The sequence below is a fragment of the Cherax quadricarinatus genome, chromosome 13 (genome assembly GCF_038502225.1).
Source record: "Cherax quadricarinatus isolate ZL_2023a chromosome 13, ASM3850222v1, whole genome shotgun sequence".
In the NCBI taxonomy this organism is placed as follows: domain Eukaryota; kingdom Metazoa; phylum Arthropoda; class Malacostraca; order Decapoda; family Parastacidae; genus Cherax; species Cherax quadricarinatus.
Genome location: NC_091304.1, coordinates 18106295 through 18122981, shown reverse-complemented (window position 1 = coordinate 18122981; position 16687 = coordinate 18106295). Strand labels below are relative to the sequence as shown.

General features: G+C 39.7%; 1 protein-coding gene across 10 annotated transcripts in view; it reads right to left on the bottom strand.

Annotated features, from left to right (window-relative positions):
- The window catches only part of LOC128688508 (utrophin), a gene marked incomplete at its 5' end in the record, with an annotated part of 1206544 nt that overhangs the window by 966432 nt on the left and 223425 nt on the right, over positions 1 to 16687 (bottom strand). For 7 of the 10 annotated variants that reach the window (XM_070084560.1, XM_070084565.1, XM_070084564.1 and 4 more), the window contains 4 exon segments: positions 1115 to 1314; positions 6967 to 7110; positions 12290 to 12442; positions 13164 to 13373. In XM_070084560.1, the coding sequence (XP_069940661.1) occupies positions 1115 to 1314; positions 6967 to 7110; positions 12290 to 12442; positions 13164 to 13373 (707 nt within the window). 10 annotated transcript variants of the gene reach the window in all.

Below are 16687 nucleotides of genomic sequence, written 5' to 3'. Positions count from 1 at the left end.
TTACGACCTGCTCGACATACGATCATTTGACTTACGACCGTGTTTTGTATGCCAAATTTCTGGGAAATAAACAACTGTTTGTATTGTACACAGTGTTTATCCTAAACCTTAAAGTATAAAATACAGTACTAAGAGCATAAAAAGTAATGTAAAAAATGAAATACCAAAATAAAACAATAAAATAAAGTCATTACAAAAATGTGAAGTTGATATTCAGTAGTAAGGTTCGACTTACGTCCATTTCGACTTATGACCGGTTGGTTGGAACCGAACTCAGTCGTAAGTCAGATGGTACCTGTATGTATATGTAGCCCAGCAGACAGGGACAGGACAAGAGAGGTAGTGGTGGAGGTAGTAGTAGTAATGGAGTTAGTCAAATACTAAGAAAGAGGAGCACTGCATAGGAGCTAGGGCCCCACAGAGGGTAGGAGCAAGAACACCAAGGGATGAAAAATAATAAAGGACAAATACCCAAGACAGCAGAAAGAAAACCCAGAGGAGGAGGAGGAGGAGGAGGAGAGAGGAAAGGGAGGGAGGGAGAAGGGGAAAAAAGAATAAGGTTAAGTTACAGGTGTTCTGAAGCTCCCTTGCAGTACTTGTCTTTCTTAGTGTATTTGACTGATTCCACTACTACTACTACTACCACCTCCACCACTACCTCTCTTGTCCTGTCCCTGTCTGCTGGCCTATATATACTCCCTCCTTCTCTCCCTTTTGTTAGTGTGACTTTGTAAATGGTCCGAGTTAGACTGAAACGTGGTCGTAAGCTCCTCTCTTCTATGTGCGGGTTATTTGTGTATTGTTCCAGTCACGGTATTGTGCCTTTTTTGTTATTTGTGCTACAATAAGCAACAATTGCTGGTGTGAACTGTGGTGTCTACAGACAAAAATATGAAAATGAAGCAGTTATTAGCACTATGGCAAGTAGTGGTGTGACAGCAGCAACTGTCAGCTTATCAATGCTGGCCTTGACCTTTGAGACCAAGCTAGCAGAAAACAGATATGACTCATTTTGTTTAGAATAAGCATAGCACACATCACTATATCCAGTTTTACATAGTATGTTTGGGGCTACTGATATGTACAAATTAATTTGAATATAACTGTTGATTACCTGTGCTTAAGAGTAACCTGCTTCTCAAGTTCCTTCTGTGTAATTTTAGCTTCTGGCAGAGGTTGGTTAGAAGTACACTGGACTTTTTCCTCAATGGTGTTCAACCAAACAGAAAAGTCATCAATGGTTTTCTGTAGAGTCCTCCAAGTTTCAGAGCACTGCAACCAGCGAGAATGTTTGTCAGTATACCCACGGTTTACCTGAAAATGAGAAGCATTACAATAATCGTCAATAACCATCAACTAAGTACAATATTTTGAATTCTTTAGGATTCATCTTTATAACTTTTAACCCTTTGACTGTCGCAGGCCCCTTTCTAAAACTGTCATTCTATGTCGAAATTTTTTTGGAAAAAAACAAAAAAATCATTTTTTTTCTTATAAAATTATAGAGAATCTTTTCCCAATGGTAATGACACCAAAAGTACGAAATTTGGTCGAAAACTCACAGAATTACACTCCCGCGAAGTTAGCGGTCTCGGCGACACACACGCATCGGCGATTTCACTGACTTGGAGCCTTATTTTTGGCCAATTCCACTGTTCCAGTTGACTAAACTCATAGCTATTTCTTTAGAACTCCATTTTTTCTATCAATTGAGTACAAGAAACCACCCATTTACCAATTTGAACTACACAATAAAGTGGTCAGAAATTGGCAATTTGGCCAATTTGATGCAAATTAAAAATGATGCCAATTTCAAAATAGGGGCCAGAATAAACAATGTAGACATTCTTGGCACTAAAATAACATATCCTCTGTTCATTGGTCATGTCTCTAGGCCCCTCTTATATTACTATTGCTTTCTATTTTGATCTTTTATTCATACAAAAAATAGAAGATTTACTGTTATGCAGACTACTGCATTATTGTAAAAATGGTATAAATAATATCAGCGCACTAGTGAAAGAAAATCAGACTCCCCAGTTGATGTGTATTGGATGTGTGGTGTGATTTGCTTACTCTTGAACATTGGTAAAAATTGAACATTTCCACTACGTTGAGCTCAATTTCAAGGTCATTTTCATCATGAAACTAATCAAAATCATCTCTATTTCTGTAATATGTTTTCCATTGTATCACATGAAACCATGAAAACGAGAATACAACCATAAATACTATATGAAAATACACCTCAAAGTTGGCGCTTTAATCCAAAAAAATTGTCGGAGTTTTTTTTTTTCTCATTATGCACTGCATGCTGCAGGATTTTTTTTATATGATACACACTGACCACACAGACTCATTCTCTCACATGTGGGCCTACCAGCTTTCTCCTGCTTGATTTGAAGCCGCTAGAATTTTTTTTTTTTTTCAACAAGTCAGCCGTCTCCCACCGAGGCAGGGTGACCCAAAGAGAAAGAAAATCTCAAAAAAAGAAAATACTTTCATCATCATTCAACACTGTCACCTCACTCACACATAATCACTGTTTTTGCAGAGGTTCCCAGAATACAACAGTTTAGAAGTATATACGTATAAAAATACACAATACAGTGGACCCTCAACCAGCGATATTAATCCGTTCCTGAGAGCTCATCGTTAATCGAAATAATCGTTAGTCAATTTAATCTTCCCCATAAGAAATAATGGAAATCAAATTAATCCATGCAAGACACCCCAAAGTATTGAAAAAAAAAATTTACCACATGAAATATTAATTTTAATACACACAAACTGAAGAAGACATGCACAGTTACATGACACTTACCTTTATTGAAGATCTGGTGATGACTGATGGGATGGGAGGAGGGGAGACTGTTGATCTTCTTAGTGTTTAGAAGGGGAATCCCCTTCCATTAGCACTTGAGGTAGCAAGTCTTTTTCTGGGGTTACTTCCCTTGTTCTTTTAATGCCACTAGGACCAGCTTCAGAGTCACTGGACTTCTGTCGCACAACATATCTGTCCATAGATACCTGTACCTCTCATTCCTTTATGACTTTCCTAAAGTGGTTCACAACATTGTCAGTGTACAGGTTGCCAACACGGCTTGCAGTAGCTGTGTCAGGGTGATTTTCATCAAAAAAGGTTTGCACTTCAAGCCACTTTGCACACATTTCCTTAATCTTAGAAGTAGGCAACTTCTTCAATTTCTCTATCCCCTCCTCCGAAGCAGTTTCCTCAGGTCTGCCCTCTTGCTGTTCAAGATGATCTAGCAGCTCCTCAGTGGTTAGTTCTTCATTGTCCTCCTCCACCAGCTCTTCCACATCCTCCCCACTAACCTCCAACCCCAAGGACTTCCTCAATGCCACAATGGATTCCTCAACTGGCATAGGATTCTCAGGGTTAGCCTCAAACCCTTCACAATCTCTTTTGTCTACACATTCTGGCCACAGTTTTTTTCAAGCAGAGTTCAAGGTCCTCTTAGTCACTTCCTCCCAAGCCTTACCTATAATGTTTACACAACTGAGGATGGTAAAATGATCTTTCCAAAACTCTCTTAGAGTCAGTTGAGTTTCTGAGGTCACTACAAAGCACCTTTCAAACATAGCTTTTGTGTACAGTTTCTTGAAGTTGGAAATGACCTGCTGGTCCATGGGCTGCAGGAGAGGAGTGGTATTAGGAGGCAAAAACTTCACCTTAATGAAGCTCATGTCCCTAGAAAGTCGCTCTGCCAAGTCTGAAGGATGACCAGGAGCATTGTCTAATACCAGGAGGCACTTAAGGTCTAATTTCTTTTCAATTAGGTAATTTTTCACATTGGGGGCAAATACATGGTGTAACCAGTCATAGAAAAAGTCCCTAGTGACCCATGTCTTACTGTTTGCCCTCCACAGCACACACAAATTAGCCTTGACGACATTGTTTTTCCTGAACACTCTGGGAGTATCAGAGTGATACACCAATAAAGGCTTCACTTTGCAATCACCACTAGCATTGACACACATCAACAGAGTAAGCCTGTCTTTCATAGGCTTATGTCCTGGGAGTGCCTTTTCCTCCCGAGTAATGTAGGTCCTGCTTGGCATTTTCTTCCAAAACAGGCCTGTTTCGTCACAATTAAACACTTGTTCAGGTTTCAGTCCTTCACTGTCTATGTACTCCTTGAATTCCTGCACATATTTTTCAGCCGCTTTGTGGTCCGAACTGGCAGCCTCACCATGCCTTATCACACTATGAATGCCACTACACTTCTTAAATCTCTCAAACCAACCTTTGCTGGCCTTAAATTCACTCACATCACTAGTTGCTGGCATTTTTTTAATTAAATCATCATGCAACTTCCTAGCCTTTTCACATATGATTGCTTGAGAGATGCTATCTCCTGCTATCTGTTTCTCGTTTATCCACACCAATAAGATTCTCTCAACATCTTCTACCGCTTGCGATCTCAGTTTCGAAAACATAGTTGCACCTTTGGCAAGAACAGCTTCCTTGATTGCTGTTTTCTTGCCCACAATAGCAGCGATGGTTGATTGGGGTTTATTATACAACCTGACCAGCTCAGAGACACGCACTCCACTTTCATACTTAGCAATGATCTCTTTCTTCATCTCCATAGTAATTCTCACCCTTTTCCTGTAGGGTTGGCACTAGAAGCTTTCTTGGGGCCCATGGTGACTTATTTTGCAGGTGCAATCACTACAAAGGCTGTGATAATATGAAATGTTCCAGTTGTATGTTTGGAAGTGACCGTGGTGGCTGGCTTGTAAACACTGGCACCCATGGGACAAGTGAGGCGTGCTCAGGCCAAAGTGGACACGTCTCGTACGAAACGAATAGCGCTGGTCGGGTTTTTAAGCGCTAGTCGAGGCAAAATTTTTGCGTTAAAATGAATCACTAGTCAGATTTATCGTTAATCGATGCCATCGCTGGTTGAGGGTCCACTGTATATCTCTCCAAACTGCCTAGAATTACTGAGTATATATATACGCCCGAAACACTGGCTCATAAGACATGTATATACGACCAAAACGGTCAAAATGTTAAACAAAGAAAACTACATTAAACTGCTGTACATTTTCATTTTAAGTCATACATATCATAAAAGTGACCAAAACATATGAAGTAGGGGACTAGTAACCCTTTCTTCTCCATTCAATTACTAAAAATTAAAGAAGAAAATTTTGCACCTTAGATGTTTGAATGTGCATGGGTGTTGTACAGATAAAAAAAAACTTGACTGTTAATGTTACGAATAAAAAGAAGCTGGATGCCCTACCACTAAGTGCAATAAAGCTAAAAAGGTTGGAAAATTTCAGTGGAGATGGGTAAATGGGACTTGGTCAGGTGCATCTGAATCAGAGCTAAGGGTGGTAGCTAAGGGTGGTAAAGGAGAAAAAATTATTATACGATGGGATTTTGCAATGTAAAAATGATAGACTGATGGCAGAATATATGCAGAGGAAGAGAGAGGTTAAAAGAGTGGCGAGGGAATGCAAAAAAGAGAGCCACTGAAAGAATGGGTGAGGCTTTAACAGGAATAATAATTTTTTTGAAAAGTGAAATAAGATGAGGAAGTCTGGAGAGCAGACATAGCAGTTAAAATGGAAGAGAGAGGATGTTAGATAGGGAAGTGAAGGTTCTCAAAATATGGAGAGGATATTCTGATGTGTTGCTGAATGATAGTAATGAAGCAGAAGCAAAGATTTCATGCATGGAACAAGAAGGGATAATATCGTATGGAAGAGAGGAGCCTGGGGTGGATGTGGGGAAAGTGGGTGAGGTAGTGGGTAGACTGAGGGGGGTAAAGCAGCACTGATAGACATGATTAAGACAAAAATTACTTTCTTTAAGGTGCTGTACACCTAATCCTATTATTACGGTACATTATATATACTATCTAACATAGCACAATTTTACAAGAAGCCCTGATTTCAGGAACATAACTGCTGCATTATGTGAGGTCTTACTGTTTTTATAGATGGAGCTGTAAAAGAAAATGCTAGGGTGATAGGGAAGGGTGTGAAATTAAAAATATATTGGATCTGATGCAAAGTGAGAGTTGTCAAATTTGATCAATACCAATGACACAGTTCTTCTGAGATTCTGAAGATAAGGTGCAAAGGTTAATGATGAAATCTGGAAGGGTATGTAAAAGGAAATTAAGTGAACAACAAAAAGAGCAAAGTAATGAGGTTAACAAAAACCTAGACAATGGCAGATTAAATAACAGATTGGAGGAAGGGAGTATGGAGGAAGTGGATGTATTTGTATATTTAGGGGTTGACATGCCTAACACTCAAAAGCTTCCTTTATCCCTTCCTTCCAGCTGTTCCTGGGACTATCCCCTCCCCCCAGAGATATGCATGCTCTTATTTGTTTTGTTGAAAAAATAGCAAATTTTTGTAATGAGACATATTCTGAACAAGTGAAATGTTAGAAAACAAAAAAAAAGACAATACATGAAGAGCTAAAAGAAAAAAAATTGAATAAAGATGAAAGTTTAGCTGTAATAAAAGGCATATTAATGATTACTCATTGACAATATTGGAAAGAACATAATAAACTATATTATATATATATTTTTTTTTTTCCAACAAGTCGGTCGTCTCCCACCGAGGCAGGGTGACCCAAAAAAGAAAGAAAATCCCCAAAAAGAAAATACTTTCTTCATCAATCAACACTTTCACCACACTCACACATTATCACTGCTTTTGCAGAGGTGCCCAGAATACAACAGTTTAGAAGCATATACGTATAAAGATACACAACATATCCCTCCAAACTGCCAATATCCCAAACCACTCCTTTAAAGTGCAGGCATTGTACTTCCCATTTCCAGGACTCAAGTCCGACTATATGAAAATAACCGGTTTCCCTGAATCCCTTCACTAAATATTACCCTGCTCACACTCCAACAGATCAACAGATCAGCAATATATTACTACCATTACAAACCAGTATATTACCTGAGCCCATTCTTCTCTGAGTTTGTCCATAACACGGCGCACTTGCTCTGATTCCGTGGGGCTGACATTTTTTACTATGGCATTCCTCTCAGTTTCAAGATTATCCACCCGTGGCTTTAGTGTCTCCAGGCCATGCTTAATACCCTGGTGAAAGAAGTAAAAAAAATTTATTTATTTTTTTTTTTAACAGACTGCCTCCCACTGAGAAGAATTTTTTTTTTTTAACAAGTCAGTCATCTCCCACCGAGGCAGGGTGACCCAAAAAGAAAGAAAATCCCCAAAAAGAAAATACCCTGCCTCGGCAGGAGACGGCCGACTTGTTGAAAATAAATAAATAAATAAATAAATAAATAAATAAATATATATATACATATTTTTTTTTTCTACAAGTCGGCCGTCTCCCACCGAGGCAGGGTGACTCAAAAAAGAAAGAAAATCCCCAAAAAGAAAATACTTTCATCATCATTCAACACTTTCACCACACTCACACATTATCACTTGTTGCAGAGGTGCTCAGAACACAACAGTTTAGAAGCATATAAAGATACACAACATATCCCTCCAAACTGCTAATATCCCAAAACCCCTTCTTTAGAGTGCAGGCACTGTACTTCCCATTTCCAGGACTCAAGTCCAGCTATATAAAAATAACCGGTTTTCTTGAATCCCTTCACTAAATATTACCCTGCTCACACTCCAACAGTTCATCAGGTCCCAAATACCATTCGTCTCCATTCACTCCTATCGAACACGCTCATGCACGCCTGCTGGAAGTCCAAGCCCCTCGCCCTCAAAACCTCCCTTACCCCTTCCTTCCAACCTTTTCGAGGACGACCCCTACCCCGCCTTCCTACTACAGATTTAAATGCTCTCCACGTCATTCTACTTTGATCCATTCTCTCTAAACGACCTAACCACCTCAACAACCCTTCTTCAGCCCTCTGATTAATACTTTTATTAACTCCTTCACCTTCTCCGAATTTTCTGCATAATATTTACACCACACACTGCCCTTAGACAGGACATCTCCACTGCCTCCAACCGCCTCCTCGCTGCTGCATTCACAACCCAAGCTTCACACCCATATAAGAGTGTTGGTACTACTATACCTTCATACATTCCCTTCTTTGCCTCCATAGATAATGTTTTTTGACTCCACATATACCTCAACGCACCACTCACCTTTTTTCCTTCATCAATTCTATGATTAACCTCATCCTTCATAAATCCATCCGCCAACATGTCAACTCCCAAGTATCTGAAAACATTCACTTCTTCCATACTCCTCCCCAATTTGATATCCAATTTTTCTTTATCTAAATCATTTGATACCCTCATCACCTTACTCTTTTCTATGTTCACTTTTAACTTTCTACCTTTACACACACTCCCAAACTCATCCACTAACCTTTGCAATTTTTCTTTAGAATCTTCTATAAGCACAGTATCATCAGCAAAAAGTAACTGTGTCAATTCCCATTTTGTATTTGATTCCCCATAATTTAATCCCACCCCTCTCCCGAACACCCTCCTAGCATTTACTTCTTTTACAACCCCATCTATAAATATATTAAACAACCATGGTGACATTACACATCCCTAAGACCTACTTTAATGGGGAAGTAGTCTCCCTCTCTTCTACACACCCTAACCTGAGCCTCACTATCCTCATAAAAACTCTTTACAGCATTTAGTAACTTACCACCTATTCCATATACTTGCAACATCTGCCACATTGCTCCCCTATCCTCTCTATCATATGCCTTTTCTAAATCCATAAATACAATAAAAACTTCCCTACCTTTATCTAAATACTGTTCACATATATGCTTCAATGTAAACACTAGATCTACACATCCCCTACCCACTCTGAAACCTCCTTGCTCATCCACAATCCTACATTCCGTCTTACCTCTAATTCTTTCAATAATAACCCTACCGTATGCTTTTCCTGGTATACTCAATAAACTTATTCCTCTATAATTTTTACAATCTCTTTCGTCCCCCTTCCCTTTATATAAAGGGACTATACATGCTCTCCGCCAATCCCTTGGTACCTTCCCCTCTTTCATACATTTATTAAACAATAGTACCAACCACTCCAACACTACATCCCTCCTGCTTTTAACATTTCTGTCATGATCCCATCAGTTCCAGCTGCTTTACCCCCTTTCATTCTACGTAATGCCTCACGTACCTCCCCCACACTTACATTCTGCTCTTCTTCACTCCTAAAAGATAGTATACCTCCCTGGCCAGTGCATGAAATTACCGCCTCCCTTCCTCAACATGTAAAAGTTCCTCAAAATATTCTCGCCATCTACCTAATACCTCCCTCTCCCCATCTACTAACTCCCCTACTCTGTTTTTAACTGACAAATCCATACGTTCCCTAGGCTTTCTTAACTTTCTTTAACTCACTCCAAAATTTTTTCTTATTTTCGTTAAAATTTCTTGACAGTGCCTCTCCCACTCTTTCATCTGCTCTCCTTTTGCACTCTCTCACCACTCTCTTCACCTTTCTTTTACTCTCCATATACTCTGCTCTTCTTATAACACTTTTGCTTTGTAAAAACCTCTCATAAACTAACTTTTTCTCTTTTATCACACCCTTTACTTCATAATTCCACCAATCACTCCTCTTTCCTCCTGCCCCCACCCTCCTATAACCACAAACTTCTGCCCCACATTCTAATACTGCATTTTTAAAACTCATCCAACCTTCTTCAATCCCCCCACTACTCATCTTTGCACTAGCCCACCTTTCTGCCAATAGTCGCTTATATCTCACCCGAACTTCCTCCTCCCTTAGTTTATACACTTTCACTTCCCTCCTACTTGTTGTTGCCACCTTCCTCTTGTCCCATCTACCTCTTACTCTAACTGTAGCTACAACTAAATAATGATCCAATATATCAGTTGCCCCTCTATAAACATGTACATCCTGGAGCCTACCCATTAACCTTTCATCCACCAATACATAATCTAACAAACTACTTTCATTACGTGCTACATCATACCTTGTATACTTATTTATCCTCTTTTTCATAAAATATGTATTACTTATTACCAAATCTCTTTCTACACATACCTCAACTAAAGGCTCCCCATCTACATTTACCCCTGGCACCCCAAATTTACCTACTACTCCCTCCACAACATTTTTATCCACTTTAGCATTGAAATCCCCAACCACAAGTACTCTCACACTTGGTTCAAAACTCCCCACGCATTCACTCAACATTTACCAAAATCTCTCTCTCTCCTCTACACTTCTCTCTTCTCCAGGTGCATATACACTTACTATAACCCACTTTTCACATCCAACCCTTATTTTACTCCATATAATCCTTGAATTAACACATTTATAGTCCCTCTTTTCCTGCCATAGCTTATCCTTCAACATTATTGCTACTCCTCCTTTAGCTCTAACTCTATTTGATACCCCTGACCTAATCCCATTTATTCCTCTCCACTGAAACTCTCCCACCCCCTTCAGCTTTGTTTCACTTAAAGCCAGGACATCCAGCTTCTTCTCATTCGTAACATCCACACTCATCTCATTCTTATCATTTGTACAACATCCATGCACATTCAGACTTCCCACTTTGACAATTTTCTTCTTATTCTTTTTAGTAATCTTTACAGGAAAAGGGGTTACTAGCCCATTGTTCCTGGCATTTTAGTTGACTTTTACGACACGCATGGCTTATGGAAGAAAGATTCTTATTTCACTTCCCCATGGATATAAAAGGAAAAGTAATAAGAGACCAAGAACTTTTTTTTTTTTTTTTTTTTTTTTCAACAAGTCGGCCGTCTCCCACCGAGGCAGGGTGACCCAAAAAAGAAAGAAAATCCCCAAAAAGAAAATACTTTCATCATCATTCAACACTTTCACCACACTCGCACATTATCACTGTTTTTGCAGAGGTGCTCAGAATACAACAGTCTAGAAGCATACACATATAAAGATACACAACATATCCCTCCAAACTGCCAATATCCCAAACCCCTCCTTTAAAGTGCAGGCATTGTACTTCCCATTTCCAGGACTCAAGTCCGACTATATGAAAATAACCGGTTTCCCTGAGTCCCTTCAAGAACTATTAAGATAAAATCAAAGAAAACTCAGATGAGTGTGTATAAATAAATGTGTACATGTGTAGTGTGACCTAAGTGTAAATAGAAGTAGCAAGACATACCTGTAATCTTGCATATTTATGAGATAGAAAAAAAAAACACAGCAATCCTACCATCATGTAAAACAATTACAGGCTCTTGTTTTATATTCACTTGGCAGGACGGTAGTGCCTCCCTGGGTGGTTGCTGTCTACCAACCTACTACCTATATATATATAATTATTTTTTTTCAACAAACCGGCAGTATCCCATCAAGGCAGGGTGACCCAAAAAAGAAAGAAAAGCTCCAAAAAGAAAATACTTTCATCATCATTCAACACTTTCACCTCACTCACACATAATCACTGTTTTTGCAAAGGTGCTCAGAACACAACAGCTTAGAAGCATATACCTATAAAGATACACAACATATCCCTCCAAACTGCTAATATCCCAAACCCCTCCTTTAGTGTAGGAATTGTACTTCCCATTTCCAGGTTGGTAGACAGCAACCACCCAGGGAGGTACTACCGTCCTGCCAAGTGAGTGTAAAACGAAAGCCTGTAATTGTTTTACATGATGGTAGGACTGTTGGTGTCTTTTGCCTGTCTCATAAACATGCAAGATTTCAGGTATGTCTTGCTACTTCTACTTACACTTAGGTCACACTACACATACATGTACAAGCATATATTATTATAAACACCCCTTTGGGTTTTCTTCTATTTTCTTTCTAGTTCTTGTTCTTGTTTATTTCCTCTTACTTCCATGGGGAAGTGGAACAGAATTCTTCCTCTTTAAGCCATGCGTGTTGTAAGAGGTGACTAAAATGCCGGGAGCAAGGGGCTAGTAACCCCTTCTCCTGTATATATTACTAAATGTAAAAGGAGAAACTTTCATTTTTCCTTTTTGGGCCACCCTGCCTCAGTGGGATACGGCCGGTTTGTTGAAAAAAAAAAAAAAATACATGCAAGTGTAATGTGACCTAAGAGTAAGCAGAAGTAACAAGATGTACCTGCTATCTTGCATATTTATGAGACAGAAAGAAAAGACACCAGCAATCCTGCCATTGTGTCAAACAATACAGGTTTCTCTTTCACATATTATTAATCAATAAATTCTTGCATTTTTTTCATATCACATATATTTGGTGAATGAATGTGCATGCCATAAAATTAAATAAGAGAAGTTACTCTCTAAATACCTTCAATTCATCCTCTTGGGTCTTGAGATTATCATACTGGTTACTCAAAAGCTTGGTAGCATTGAGCTGACGAGAGATCACAGATATAGCTTCTCTCAGACGGTTGACACTTGCCACAAAATCTGGCACAATGATAGGCTCTGTTTCCTGCTGCAAAAAAAACTCATATCAAAAGCTTAGTACATGCTTATTATAAATAATATCCTCCACACCGTCAACATACAGAAATAAATGTACATATGTGCAAATGTAATAAAAGCCCCAAAAACAAAAAATGCAAATAAGCGTAAATAAAAATCCTAAAAATTTACTAATCTACTCTTCAAGGCATGACTCACGAAATCGTAATAACACGATTGCAAACAAACCATACCCCGGCTGGGATTGAACCCGCGGTCATAGAGTCTCAAAACTCCAGCCCGTCGCGTTAGCCACTACACCAGCTAGCCACAATAAGATTCGTCCAACTAGGTGTAGAAATATACCTAGTTGGACGAATCTTATTGTGGCTAGCTGGTCTAGTGGCTAACGCGACGGGCTGGAGTTTTGAGACTCTATGACCGCGGGTTCAATCCCGGCCGGGGTATGGTTTGTTTACTCTTCAAGGCATTTTGAGTTTTTGTCATCCAGTTTTTCCTATAAGATTCAGATGCTGACTCTTACACTATAACCTAGATCTTATGTTGGAATTTATTCGATGAAATGGTTATGGTTTTGCTTCAGTGGCATCCAGTTTTGAGGTGCAAAATTTTGCACATGAATTTGAAGGTTCATGACAAAAAGAAGACCATGTAAATCATTTTGCTTCGAGAGCATTACACATTTCAAGAGGGAAATCTCTACCTATGGAGAAATGTAAAATATCTGCACTTACAGATTCAACTTTGGTTGTAGAAACTATGGTTTTCTTCTCCAGGGAACCTTTACGATATTGTCTGAACTTCATGCTGATCTCAGTCCAACGCATGTTGAGCAAAGTTAACACAGGCTGAATCTGATTATACTTGTATTTTTTCAAAAGAATGCCACTTTCATTGAGTTTATCCAATTCTGCCTTCTTATTCGTCATCTCATTTTCAAGTGCCTGTGAATACAGACGGCAGAAAAAAAAAAGAAAGAAAACAAGGAAAAATAAAATGTGGCTAAAATTCTGGAAGCACTAAATTTCTCTTTAAAATGAGCTTCAATACTGAGCTTCAACATTTCAAAAAATCATTCTCAAACATATTAAAGAATAAAAAGCTTTGAACTATATGTTCTATTTTTTATAACACAGGAAACAGAATGGAATAATGAATGATTCACTTAAAATTTCTCTAGAATCTTAACAACTAGGCCATGTGTGCTAGATGAAAGCTACAATAAAGTAAATTAAGCAAATATAAAGTAAAATCAAATGAAGCCCAATAATAATGATGTTTATAAAATAAATATTTAAAAAGATACATAACACTTAAGGATGGATTTATTAATGTTTGGTCAGTAGAAAAAAAATTAAAATCAAATGCAATATACTATTAACTACTGTCCTGAAGATGCCTCCACAAAAGATTCATGAAGGATTAGAAAAAAATGCTAGGAAAGGCATAGTGGCAGTTTGCACCAAAAATTATTACAGAGAGCTAAAATGAGAGTATAACACAAGAGTATCTATAATCAATGAAGAGATAAACAATCAAAAGGTTAATGAATGCAAAAACAATAGAGGTAGCAGAAGGAAAAGTTGCAATTTTGCAGTGAGGCTAATAATTACAACAAACCACAAAAAAAATTATATGAACATTTTTAGTCTTTGAGCTCAGTGTTTAGGTGTAAACACACAAACTCTAACACTGAGAAAGTGGTGGAGACAGACTCCACACACAATTTTAAGAGTAGGTATGATAGGGCCACTGAGGCTGCAAGGAAGTGAATCTGGAGAGCGGCAATTTACAAAGTGGGGCCAGCAACCACAAATAGGCATGTACACTTTGCCACCCATCTGCTAGATATACAAGAGGGTGACCACACATAGGAGCAAATGTTCAATGCTCATAAAATTAACAAAAGTGAATTATTTTTTCCACAATGTTGACAGAGCCAGTTGACTGAGGACACGTGTGAGCAGGCATTGCTGCTTCTACTTGCAGAGCAGCAAGTGTTAGCAATTTGGGCCTGAGTTTGAGACAGCCACTGCTGGTTGACTGTGAGACAGTTGGCTCACTGTAGTTTGAAGGAGTCTTGCTGCTCTTGACATGTTAACTGAGAATGCCTGGAAGTAAGAGCCAAAGCAAAATGAAACTGGACTGGCTAATTGGTAGTTCTGCACAAGCTGCAGATGTGTTCATTTCCCCGCACAGAAATGTAATTCCAGAGCTGTGTTACCCATTTAGTGCCATGCAAGGAAATGACCTCAACAGTTTGTAGGACAAGACAGTTACTGCAGAGGCTGACTTTCAACTGGTCTTTGACTGTAGCACCAATCAAAATAGTTTTAGTATTTTACTTTTATTACAATTTTCAATTGAACCTAGCCTTATGCAGGAAACAATCCTGTGTAGCTCTCAGGCACATTATGGGTTTATTTTAAGGATGCCAGATGAGTGTGGTACTTACACAACAAAGGAGATAAAAAAAAATGTGGCCAGCAGTGATGTTTTAATTTATATCTTCAATTCATTAATAGGGAATTGCTAAACCCAAGTGGGTCATATAGCACCTGGGTAATGAGAGGCCCTTAAGTTCAATCCAAGGAAGTGGAAGATATTTTCAATTCCTTGGATCGAGAGTTCTTCACCAGAATCAAAGTAACCCCCTTGAAGGATTAATGACAGAGGAAACATCACAGATGTTCCTTTAATTTATATTTTGTAATTATCTATTTGAAGCTACAGGAATTGCTATACTTACAGTGTTGCATCTTCAGTATTTAATCATATACTTTATTTTTGTTTCCTACTATAGTATTGTGTACAACCTCCTCTTGGATCCCATTCCATTGCTCTACCACTGTTTGTTTGTAAATGAGTAAACCTTTCTAGCATCCTTTTGGCACTCCTATTTCTTCATTTACAAGAAATGATGTATATTTTTCTCCCTCTTTGACAGTATTAAGAACTCTTTATTAATTTTCATCCTTTCATGACCATAAATATGGTTATTATAATTATCTTTTCTCCATGAGGAAGTGAAGAAGAATCTTTCCTACATAAACCATGTGTGTCTTATGAGAAGACTAAAATGTTGGAAGCAAGCAAGGAGCTAGTAACCCCTACTCCTGTATAAATTACTAAATGAAAAAAAGAATAGTTTTGTTTCTTCTTTTTCAGATCACCCCAACAGCTAATCAGGATATTTTAATGATTGCAGCAATGCTGTAGTTCATTTATTTCTCTATAGGAATCATTTTGTAACTAGTCTTTGTACATTTTTATCTTATCTGCATATGTTTTAAGTGAAGACACACCACACCACACCATTTCACAATTCAATTTTGGCCTATCATACATTGTGAATTTTTTTTTCTTTTCTTTTTTTTTTTTACAATTTTGCCATCCTTATAAATAACAAAAAGGCACAATACCATGACTGGAACAATACACAAATAACCTGCACATAGGGGAAGGAGCTTATGACGACGTTTTGGTCCGACTTGGACCATTTACAAAGTCACAATAACAAAAAGGAGATAAGGAGGGAGTATATATAGGCCAGCAGACAGGGACGAGACAAGAGAGGAGGAGGAGGAGGAGGAGGAGGCGGAGTAGGAGGAGGAGCCGGAGGAGGAGGAGGAGGCGGAGGAGGAGGAAGTGGAGGAGGAGGAGGCGGAGGCGGAGGCGGAGGAGGAGGAGGAGGAGGAGGAGGCGGAGGCGGAGGAGGAGGCGGAGGAGGAGGCGGAGGAGGAGGAGGCGGAGGAGGAGGCGGAGGAGGAGGCGGAGGAGGAGGAGGAGGAGGAGGAGGAGGAGGAGGAGGAGGAGGAGGAGGAGGAGGAGGAGGAGGAGGAGGAGGAGGAGGAGGAGGAGGAGGAGGAGGAGGAGGAGGAGGAGGAGGAGGAGGAGGAGGAGGCGGAGGAGGAGGAGGAGGAGGAGGAGGAGGAGGAGGAGGAGGAGGAGGAGGAGGAGGAGGCGGAGGAGGAGGCGGAGGAGGAGGCGGAGGAGGAGGCGGAGGAGGAGGCGGAGGAGGAGGCAGAGGAGGCGGAGGAGGAGGCGGAGGAGGAGGAGGCGGAGGAGGAGGAGGAGGAGGAGGAGGTGGCGGCCGAGGAGGCGGCGGAGGAGGCGGCGGAGGCGGAGGCGGCGGAGGAGGCGGCGGAGGAGGCGGCAGCGGCAGTAGTAGTCAGTCAAAGACTATGAAAGAGGGGCACTGCAAGGGAGCTAGGGGCCCAAAAAGGGAGTTAATCTGATGTTTTTTTCCCCTTCTCCC